At 28.8% G+C, this 12129-nt stretch overlaps 1 protein-coding gene across 5 annotated transcripts in view; it reads right to left on the reverse strand.

The window, feature by feature from the left end:
* Positions 1-12129, reverse strand: part of LOC129961102 (E3 ubiquitin-protein ligase HUWE1-like) — a 254804-nt gene that overhangs the window by 193118 nt on the left and 49557 nt on the right. For all 5 annotated transcript variants that reach the window (XM_056074928.1, XM_056074930.1, XM_056074931.1 and 2 more), the window contains exons 15-21: positions 5290-5370; positions 4525-4610; positions 4124-4225; positions 3857-4008; positions 2858-2961; positions 2510-2611; positions 1410-1490 (exon numbers count right to left, since the gene is read on the reverse strand). In XM_056074928.1, coding sequence (XP_055930903.1) covers positions 1410-1490; positions 2510-2611; positions 2858-2961; positions 3857-4008; positions 4124-4225; positions 4525-4610; positions 5290-5370 — 708 coding nt within the window. The remainder of the gene's footprint in view (positions 1-1409; positions 1491-2509; positions 2612-2857; positions 2962-3856; positions 4009-4123; positions 4226-4524; positions 4611-5289; positions 5371-12129) is intronic.

Here is a 12129-nt window from a genome sequence, read left to right on the forward strand (position 1 = left end):
TGGTATTTTCAGATGAATTGACATTCCATTTATCAGGACATGTTAATCGTCACAATGTGAGAGTGTGGGGAAGTGAAAATCCTCATCAATTTCAACAGTTTATAAGAGATTCACCCAAAGTAAACGTTTTCTGTGCAATGTCATGTGAAAAAATTTATGGGCCTTTTTTCTTCGATGAAAAAACTGTCACAGGTGACAATTATCTCGACATGCTGGAAATTTGGTTATTTCCGCAACTGCTTGAGGACAGTCCCGATTTTATCTTCCAACAAGATGGAGCACCTCCTCATTGATCTTTGACGGTTCGTAGTTACTTAAACAATGTGCTTCCACAAAGATGGATAGGCCGTGAGGGTGACGATGATTTAACGTTATTAACATGGCCACCAAGATCTCCTGACCTAACCCCATGCGATTTCTTTCTATGGGGTTACGTGAAAGCGTGTTTTCGTACAGCCAACACTCCCAGAATTGAAACAACGCATTTCTGCAACATTACAAAACATTACCAGAAACATGTTACAAAATGTGTGGAATGAACTAGATTATCGATTGGACGTATGCCGTGTGACAAAAGGGTCCCATACCGAACATTTATAAGGTTAAAAAAACTATCTGTTGGTAACAAAAAAAAACTTCGTGCTTTTCTCGTTATTTTTAAGTATTAATTATTTTATTCCGTCGAGAACTTTTGAAAATATGATTTTTTAAAATCGGGTCCATCATTTATAGACACCCTGTATAATTTTATCAATGACAGCCCTCTGGTTGCCATGTCCACCATTCATTATTAATAGAATACAATAGGCATCTTCATAAAATACATCCAATCACATATTAAATTAATTTCTTACCACTAATGAACTTGGCCATTCTAATCACCTTCTCAAAAATATTTACAAATCAATTGACTAAATTGATTTTATTACAACCAGAATGAAATTGTGAAAAAAGATCTAAAGAGTAGACGGGAAAAGTTTTTTAAATCATCAGAAGTGACAACTTGCATGAAACTTTGAACTCGTTGAAGGCATTATATGAAAACATCTAAAAAGATTCTTAATTAAATATATTTAACAAATGTTCAAACAGTCTACTTTAAACATTTAGGACTTAATTATCAACTAGTAGGCAAAAATATAATTACATTTTTGTTATTTTTTAAAAATTTAAAATTGGTCAATGAACTGCAAATTAAAATGACTATGTAAATTTGTGTGAATTATTTGCACAGTATGAACATTTTAAGGCATCTCATTCATAATGGAGCATTTAAAATTTTCTAAAGGAACTTAAACCTTTCATTGATAATGAGAATAACTAGTTCAACATAAATCGGAGCAAGAATAAATCTGAGAGACACATGAAAATAAACATTGATTCTTCACAACATAAAATCAATACAATACCTAATAGAAATAAAGATGGACCATAATATTCAGCATTGCTTATAATGTGCTTCAGAGAATTAGGTAGACTTCCATCCATTACTGAAAATGAAATAAACATTACTTTTAAGAATTTAATAATTTCCGAAAATGAAAGCTATTTTTTTTCACATATTTAATAACTAGGCGTTTAACTCTTAAAATTTATGATATCAAATTATCAATATAAAATAGATAGTTTCTACAGTATACCCATAATATACTACATTGATATAGAATCAAAATTTTATTATCAAACACTTAACAGCAGAGAAATATATATAATATATGAAACACCTTATCAATATTATTCATGTAATTTCTTTATAAATGCTATGTTGTCCAATTAAGATGCAATGTTGTATGAGTTTAAAAGACAATACCCAACTGGAAATTATTGTAACAAATATGATTTTATTTTTTACAAAATTAACTGCTAAAGTACAAACAAAATATTTTAAAATCATCTTTCCTTATTTTCAAAAATTAAAAACTAAATTATCAGATTTAAAATTCTAAATCATGACATATTCTGTGACATTTGTAGCAATGTACATAATTTTTAATCAATTAAATAATAATCAATTCAAATATTTGTCAAATTTCATCTTGATTTCATAATTAGGGAATTTTGAAAATGAATTTGAAAAAAAAAATGAAATATATCATGTTATTATTCAGCCAACAATATATCTTTTAATTTACTCCATTAACTTAACTACTATTATTTTAAGTACAGATTTTTGACTTATTTCAAATTATATTATTTGACTTATTTTATCAAAATTAATTCATATTAGAAAATAAGAATGCATTACAATTATAGCATTAGAGAAAAACCTAAATCCTTAAAATCTTAAGAAAAAAAATTTTAAAATAAAAATCCAAGTTTAATCCATCCATTGAGAACAAACCTTCAATATCTAAATCAACTTTTAGTAACTAATCAAGTATGAAAGGATACTGAAAATTCTAATTCCAAGGAATACAGATATTGCTATTATTCATTGTGATGTTTAACTTCAATATTAATCATAAATAATTACACAAACAAATGAGACATTTAAATATAGGAAACTTACAGTGTCTAATATTATCAGCAAATGCTGGATCTTGAATTGATTTTTTAAGAAAGTTGAGCATTGATTTCAAAAGGGCAGCTCTCTGAGGAAAGCATTGAACTCCTAAAGAAAGGAAAAAATCTTAATACTTGTTTTTAAAAAAATTATGCATACAAATAAAAGTCAATTTAAATACACAATTCTTTGTGCATATAACTTTCAACAACACAATATATTTCAAATAACAGTTCCCAAGAAATGCCAAAATGTATCATATTTCTTTTATTTTTTCAAATTGCAATAATTACATCTGATATTTCACAACAGAAAAGAAATTTCCATATTAAATACTTAGAACAGCAATAATACCTTTCTTCACATCTAAATGCCTGGTTGAATCTTCAGTTTCAATGTTTAAACAAGATTCGCAGGTATCACTGGCCACATCATTGTCACTCTCTGTTGTTCTGGAACTAAAGAATCGCAAATTATTTCAAAAGAAAATGGATTATTTATCTAGTCATCGCATATAGTAAAAATCTTTCGTATACAAAGTTAAATTTCATATTCATTGAAGTAACCAAATTATAATTTAATTATCAGAACTGAAATAATTGCTGTACTTAAATTAAAATTATTAATTATAACTAACTTAATTAAATTATTATATTAAATTGAATTAATTTAATTACCGCATGCATATCGTATATATTGTATATCAAGAAAATATTAAAAAATAAAAGTTTTCTTCAATTCTAACCAATTTCAATATACTGCCATGTTGTTAAATTTATAAGGTTACTGAAATTCTTAAATAATACACAACTAGACACATTTTTTTGCAGGAGTATCGCAAATAAAATACTAAACACAATCTAGAAAACGCAATATATATTAATGTTTCAATGAAAAAAAAATTCAAACTGAAACACCTAAATTCCTAATTAGAATACAGACTTATAATTTTTTTAAGAACCAACAAGATATTTTACTTCAATTTTCATTTTTCTAAATATCAATTATTAATGAAATTATTAATTAACAATATCGATTTGTTTAGTGGTATTACATTCAGTAGCATCAGGCAAATATTATAAAAAGGAAGAAATGACAATACACTATAAAAGTTTGTTTTAAAACAGAAGAATTAAAATGGCAACAAATAAAAAAAAATCCAGAACAATCCTCTCCCTGAAAGAAACAGTGTATTTATTGAAACAAGAGAATTGAGAAAAATTTAAAAATGAAATGAAAAGGAAACCTATCTAAAACTGCCGCATATCAAAAAAAAAAAAAAAAAAAAAAATCTGAAACGACTATTATTGTTAATTAACGCTATTTTGTAAAAAAAGAGCAAGCCAATTATACCTATTATGAGGAGACGAGTCTATATCCATATCACCTTGAAAATCAGATGGTGATGTTAATGACTTGGAATAAGGAGATCCTACAGCAACTGTTTCATTTAACTTAGGATTGATAACAAAGGGTTGATCTTGCCGACACACATTCACTTCAACCTAAAATTATTTTATACAATATCTCAATAATGATTCTTTGAAATGCTTTTTAAAAGAAACATTAGCAATAAACAATAAAGGAAATATTAATATTTATATAAAAATTCAAACAGACCTCTAACCGCTGAATAAAACTAGCAAGTCCTCCATGAGTCTGAAATGCTTGCATATCTAAATTTGTAATTAAATCAATGACACGCACTGCTCTTGTAACAAACTGAAAAACAGGATACAACATAAAATTGGTTAAAAAATATTAAAAACATTTGCAAATGTTGAGATTACCAATAAGTCAATAATATTATTAAAATTAGAATTTCAAAATAAAAGATCACTTTATAAAACATTCATAAAAAAATTTTTAAAAATATTAGTCATGAATATTTTCCCAATATTCCCCCCTGTTTCAGTCAATTTTTAAAAATTAGCGTTTTAAAAATAATTTTAAAATTATTTTTAAAAAGTTACAAATTTAATCCAACGAAAACATAATTTAGAAGTAATTCATTTGCTTACAGTTATATGTTCTGTTTCTGTACTGTGCCAGTTGATCACCTTAAGTAAAGCTTCCATCATACCACAAGAAACAAGAGCATCACCACCTAAAGAACAAATTTCAAGATGTTGAATACGAAAAAAAATATTCAAAAATTGAATATATAATGCATGTAATAAGAGTAATAGCAAAGAAGAAGAGTACATAATTCCACGAGAAGGGAGGAAAAAAATACTAACAACATGCATAACTCAACAAATAAGAGAATATAGTAGGCAAGTAAGATAATTATAACAAGCTTTGAATACTCCAAAGTTCTAATTGTAACTTTTTACATGCCTGCATTAGAATTAAAAATTGACATAACAGTACTAAAACAGCTGCAAATAAAAGAACATACACATGAAAAGTTAACTCTTGTCAATTATAATGTAGCTATTAAATTATACTACAATCCAAAGACTAACAGATAAAATTTTTAAGCAAAATTATAAACAAGGTTTGTGTTTGTTGAACACTAATGACACTGAAATGAATTATGTTCGACATAAGAAAACATTATAATTGACAAGAATATTAATATCCTCAGCATTCCAAATTTGCTTCGGTTTTCAACACACTATATACTTTTTCCCACTGCAAAATATTCACAACTTCAGAAGACCAATTACAATATTAACTCAATAAGCTTTTGATATTTTGCGATAAATTTTTAGGAATGTCTGCACTCATTTAAGAATGTATATTAATTAAAACAGTTTCATTCAGTAAACATTTTGCATTACCACTTTCATAGCTGGCAAGATGGTACAAAAATGAGAACAGAGCTGTAGCAAAAGGTAGTGGAAATGCTTCCGATTCTGGTTCTGAAAGAAAGAAAAAAATAACTGTCAAGAATCTAGCGACAGACAAAAGTTTTAATTCTTAATTATAATAAATTATAATATATTGACATTTCCTAGTATTTTATTTATTCGTCTGAAGCATTTCAGTAAAATATTAAAAAATGGAATAATGGAAACATGAAACAAGTTTTATCATTTCACATTTAAACAAATCACATGAAACAGAAATAAACCCTTTAAAATACTAGTATCCCCCTGATTTTATAAAAAGTGTATAAAATATAAATAAAAGTGTATAAAATATAATATAAAAGTGTATAAAATATAATATAAAAGTTCTTTTTTTTTTAAAACCCAACCATTAAATAATAAAACATATTATTGTGTCTGTTGGCAACGCATTACGTCTAACACTTCACAATTTCACAAAAAGGTATTCTGGCATAATATTTATTTACAATAGCCAGGAAAATAACATTAGGTCTATAATTTACATTTACTTTAAAATAACTGAATATTGATAACACAAAATTCATTTTTTCGTGTCTGAAACACATTGTCCGACGTTCGAAAAAATAGAGAGACAAACAAATGCAGTTTTTAAAAATTAAAAAAAAAATTTCTCGGCTATCAAATATTTACCCACTACCATTTTTGAATGATTCAAGGAGAATACTTTTAAATTTTCTGTATGTGTTAATTTTTAAAAAAATGAAACGTGATTTATAACAAAATAAAAAATGAAATGATAATTTTAATTTTATGGCTTAGCATTTTCTTATTAATTTGCTATTTTTAAATGACAGAAAATATTCATATTTTCTTATTTAAAAATTTCCATAGTAAATCAAGGATACATAACTATCTGAATTCTCCCAGATGAAATTTTCTGAAATCGCACTTAACAAAAAAACGTTAAAGACATTGAGGTCAAAAGACATTATTCTTAGGATTTATTTTCAACATAGATAAAACAATGAAAAAAATAACACTTTCTTTTTCTGCAAATAGTATTTTGATATGAGGTGCCTAAATAAATGTTTCATCTAGCGAATTACATTTCAATGATGAACATCTTTAAAATATTAGTCTCATTAAATGTAGACGTGTTATAATCAATACATGTTGTGTGTAACAAGTTTGTGTTATGTATGACGCGTTTATATTTACAATATTCAAATCTTAGATTGTTTCGAAAAATTTAACAACTGTCGCTGTCTTAAAATTTAAAGCGAACAGTTCATTGCCCCCCCCCCCAAAAAAAGCTTGGGAGTTTTTTTCATCTTTTTGTTGTTGTCTCTCTCTCTCTATTATATATATATATATATATATATATATATATATATATATATATATATATATGTGTGTGTGTGTGTGTGTGTGTGTGTGTGTGTGTGTGTGTGTGTGTGTGATGTAAAAAAAAATATTTCTGAGGCAGAGTCGTGACCAAAGAGAGAGGAGACACTTAGAATTTTTAAATTTCGGTTTTATTTTATTCCGGGAGGCATAATTTAATTACAAGAAGCGTGGACAAATGACGCCCATTCACTAGCGATACAAGAGCAGCAGAGTGTTAAAAAAAAAAAAAACGCCAAATATTTATCCCCGGTGTTTATAAACTATGAGATTCTGATAGGGATTTCTTTACATGTGTCGATTTAGGTAAGGGAAATTTAGATATCCTTTAAAAGAATTTGTTTAGACTGGCAGATTTTTATTCCTTCACTTGCGAGCGTGTGAAAGTGCGGACTAAAGTACTTTTACAGAGCTCGCGTACCATTAATTAAATGAAAAAAAGGTGGAATTGAATCAGGAAATAGAACATTTTAGAAGGAAGTTAATAATAATAATTAATTAGGGTTTAATTTAGATTTAAAAATATCACACACACACAAATATATCATTATGTTGCAAAATGTAATTCTTTATTTTAATTAATCTTTTAAATTTTAATTTAATAAAGCTATATAAAGCTAGAAAAATATATAGTTCTGACTTCCCTGTGTGTCCGTCCTCCTAAGTAAAATATACGCACGTCACGAATAAAATTTTTTTAATATTCAAAAGCACTGACAGTGAATGAAGCTAAGGTTGAGTGATTTCTTCTTTGTACACTGCGGCAAATTTACTAACTGGAAGGGTCTTGTAATCTGATAATGCCTTCACATCTTTGAAAAAGGGGGTTACATGTTGGCTGACCCTCAAAAATTTATGTCCGAGAAAAATGCAGTTGTCTTTATATCACTCTATCCCTTCAACTCCTATTGGTCAATTATCTCTAATTGTTACCAATGGTGCAAGACGGGAGCAAGAACAAAGACGAATTTTTTTTTTTTTTTTTCAATTGAAGTAGTTGCAAGTAGTTGAAAAATACAGCAACTTTCACAGTTAGATCTGCTTTAAAACAGGTGATCAAAATTCTTATTTAATCCGCTTTGTTGTATTCAATATTTATTTAAACACTATTATTTTTTAAATATTTCTAAGAAAGTTCAGCAAGTATAAATTATTAATAAATGTCCATGATAAAATAAAAAAACAGCATTCGACTATCATGAAATTTATAATAAGGAAAAGAAATTCAGTTTAAGTTGGATTTCAAAGCAGTTTTCTCCACATGGTCATTAAAACTATGGTTTTGGAATAAATCAGTTAGATATTTATTCATTAAGCATGTATTTGATACACATTAACTCTTTCTCTTAATAATAAATTAAATTCCAGTGAGTCTTTTAAAAATTACTATTTTAGAAAAATTAGTTTAGTAACAAGAGTGAAATAGATTGTAAATAAGACAATAATAACCTTAAATTGGCATGAAATGTAATTTTTAACTATATTATTTAAAATTTTGCAGGTGAAAGCTTTGTTAGCTTATCTAAAATTTCCAAGTCTCGAAATGTTTGCGATTCGCTATATTTCTAAATATTTCTTCTAAATTATGCGATGTTAAAACTATAGTCCAAATAACATATTGATGCTAGTTTTGTAACTGTAAGGATGGTCAGTTTTAAATTTTCTAATTCATTTTTAATCTTTTTGAATTGACTGCTGTAGATCTTGGCATAACCATGTAAGATCAGATTAATCATAATTTTAAAGTAATAATCTTAGTATTTCTATATTGCTGCAATCATGGATCTTTATAAAAATGCACAGTTATTATTATTATTTTGTTTCGTGATTTTTAGTCTTTATCAGTCTTTAAAAGTGGTTGATATATAGGTAAAGAATAGATGTCTGATGGGAGAATTCGTGATGCAATGAAAAGTGGAAAAACTTGGACCAATATATTTATATTACTAGAAATGCTTGATAATTATGAAATGAAGGCAAATGAGAGAAAAAAAAATCGAAGATGGTAGTATGGAAGATTTGTACATAGACGAAAGGGAAAACTACGTGTCGTAATAAAATTAAGTTTTATACATGCTACGCCCAGAATTTGAACTTTTTTTTTAGAAATTTAAATAAATAAACTAAATTGATGTATTTGTCAAGAATAATTTTTTAGTTTCAAAATTTGAATGCTCGGACACTGTAATGTACATCCCATTTATTAATTTGATATAATAAATATTACGTAAATAAAATAAATTTACGAAATAAAATAAATTTAAAAGCGCAAATAAGTTGTTCATATTACTTTCTAATATTTACAATTTATGTAGAAGGGGGCCTCAGAATAATTTAGTTCTTGTGGCCTCAAATTGTTAAAATCCACCACTGCGATTTAAAATGACATTAGTTTACACATCGATATAAGCGCAAAGTGATTTTACTATGAGATTTGACAAGAATTTCTTTGACACGTGTAAACTTTGGAAAAGAAATCTTAGGAATCTTTAATACAATGTCGTAAACATTATGGATTTTTATCCCTTCGCTCTGAGAGTGGGAAATGCAAAAGTCATCAATTTTCTAGAGCGTATGTTAGAATTAGATAAGATAACATTCTAGAATTAAGTTAATATGGGTTAAATTTAGATAAAAAGGATACTAATTTAAAATTAAATTAGGAACCAGGGGCAACTGCACTCGGCTAATAGCGCATTGAAAAGCCACTAGATGGCATTAGAAGTAAGAATAGAATAAATAGGAAGAATGACATCATGCGTTCAAAAGTTTTTAGACTGTTTCTTATGGATCTACAAACACTAGAGATCAAATTGTTACTTTTTGCATAGAAAAATAACTATTTACCACTCGACTTCCTCCTAGAGTAGACAATATTAGCAATGAAGATTACTGCGTGTTACTTTTAGTATATTGATGTTTATGAAAGTATTCGTAAAAATACGTCTTTTAGCCAATTTAATATTTCTGACAGAAAAATAGTATAAAAATAAAAATGGCATGTTGGCACCATGTCAGGCAAGTTGTGTTTTAAATTATGTCGACGATTTACTTGTAAATATATATATTTTTTTAACGCCATGATTCGAAACAGAAAGAGGACGACAAGCTGAACAACGACCCCGCTGTCATGGACATCATTGTTTTATCAGTAAAAGCGATATATCAAAGAATTGTCATATTCAAAAACGGCTGAAAAGTGTGGGATACCCTTGAGTTCCCTCCTAAAACGCTCATGCCAAAACTCTTCAGAAACCGAGGGAGCCTATTTTTTAGACTTTCAGCTATCGGCTAACACAAATTTTCAGCTTGCAGGAGGAAGCAGATCTTACAGAATATGTAAAACAAACGTCAGATGATGGGGCATAATGAGTCAGGGGATAATGAGTTTTGAATCACTTGAAACTTGAAAGAAGTAAGAGGTATGGATTTATAGCCAAAAAAGGATATCCTAGATGAAGAAAGCTAGAAATTTCATCAACAAACACAAGAGCGTGCACAAAAACAAACTGAAGTGTCAGAGAGTTAGCAGTTACAGAGCAGTTTAGTGATGCAATTCAATCCATGTTCAGATTAAGATTTCTAAAGTTCAATTGAAGAGGTACAACAAAGCGAAGAGCTAACGCAACACGGAGTGATGATAAAGTAAAAGACATAGAGGCCACAGAGAATGTGATCAATGTAGTTAGCAGATATTGAAGTGCTTCATTGCTTGAAAAGAAACCTGAAGATTGGTTTTGTTAGCCGTTATTTCTCCCAGAACATCTTTGCACACATGCTTGAACGAAGATGAATCTTTATTCATTTTAATTTCCTGAAAGAACTCTCAGCACTTGCTGTAGTAACTGTAAACGTAAAGAAAAGTTTTAACACAGTTAATACATTTCAAAATAACTTATTATAATTATTATTTAGTATGTATTACAATATGTCTTGTGCATTAGTTATATTTTCATTCAAAATCAAATTCAGTACCAAATCAATTTCCTGGATTAGGTTTTCATCTACATCTTTAAAATAAAACTTTACAAAGTGTTTGAAAAAATCTTGAAACACAGTTTTAATTTTATTGACTAAATTAAAAGCCGAATCGAGAATAATTGTTTTTGTTTAAATAGTTTATTGATATTGTTGATATTGGAAAATATTGCTAACCATACTTTTAAAAATAAAATAAATAGTATTTCTTGTATGGAATCCAACAGGCTTTTAACTTCGGATGCCGCTGTATTATTCGGTTCTTACATTAATAAATTCTTCTAGAGTATTATAAATTCGTTCAAACTGTGTATAAACTGCTTTAACCGAATCCATTTTGGCTTCCCAACGGTTGTCCCATAAAGGTTTAAGAGTTTATGGTTTAACAATGTTTTTAATTGTTTAAATACTTTTGTAGAATTTCCTATCTTTTTGCAGATGCAGAAATAAGCAATATAATCAATATGTTACAATAAAGTATAATAGGCAAGGCATATAAATTGCATGAGGATTTAGAGCAATTATTCTAGACTATTTCCCTTTCACGTTACTACCCTTGTCGTTTGCCAGCCTTCTACAATTCATAATATTTAAGTAAAGCTCACTTAATCTTTTCAATAAAGCTTTTGCTAGTCCTTCTTCAGTCACGTCCATTTTTATTGATGTCAGTAATCTTATATGTGATTCATTTATAGTTAATCTTTTCTCTTCCAAACTTTCCTACCTAATTAGGATTAAAGTTTGTTCCTTCTGGGAAATATCAGAAATACAATCCATTTGGTTATTATAGTACATGGCTGCTTTTATATCGTCTTTAATTGTGTTATAGACGTCATTTCCTAACGGCGTCAGAAGATGCTTAGCCAGCTACATGAAAACAAATTAGTATGCATACTCTCAGTATGTGTGAGAGCTTTTACTGTTCAGAACATTATTCTAATTCTTGGTCATGCTGAGGCCCCAAAATCGCAGGGCCCGGTGCACAGCAATCGTCGCACCAGCTAGATGGCCGGCCCTGTGAGACAGGGACCTCAACTGTTCAAAAATCTGACCCGGTGGTAGCTCCGCGGGGATTGGCAAAATGATTTCTGCGGAAAGAGGAATTCTTGACATTTTAGTTGTTGCTGTATCTGCTACAGAAAACAAGACCAGTCCTCTTGACATTTTTCCGCATATGCATTTCAGGGATCACTTCCTCAATGGAACACCTAGACACAGCGCTGGAGTTGCGATCCATCAAGATGTATGAAGGAGCAGTATTTTATGCTGAACATTTCATCCTGTGTCCGAAGTCGACAAAGGGAAGATTGGCATCAGTGCTATTGGCTAATCATGGCTCCCTCATTTAGATTTCAGCATTCAATTGCTTGAAATCGAACAGGGTTGTGGTGTTGAGTTTTCCACCTCTTTGCAGCTATAGGCTGCAACCTCGAAACAGCAGTGTGT

This window comes from Argiope bruennichi, chromosome X2, assembly GCF_947563725.1.
Source record: "Argiope bruennichi chromosome X2, qqArgBrue1.1, whole genome shotgun sequence".
Classification (NCBI taxonomy): Eukaryota; Metazoa; Arthropoda; class Arachnida; order Araneae; family Araneidae; genus Argiope; species Argiope bruennichi.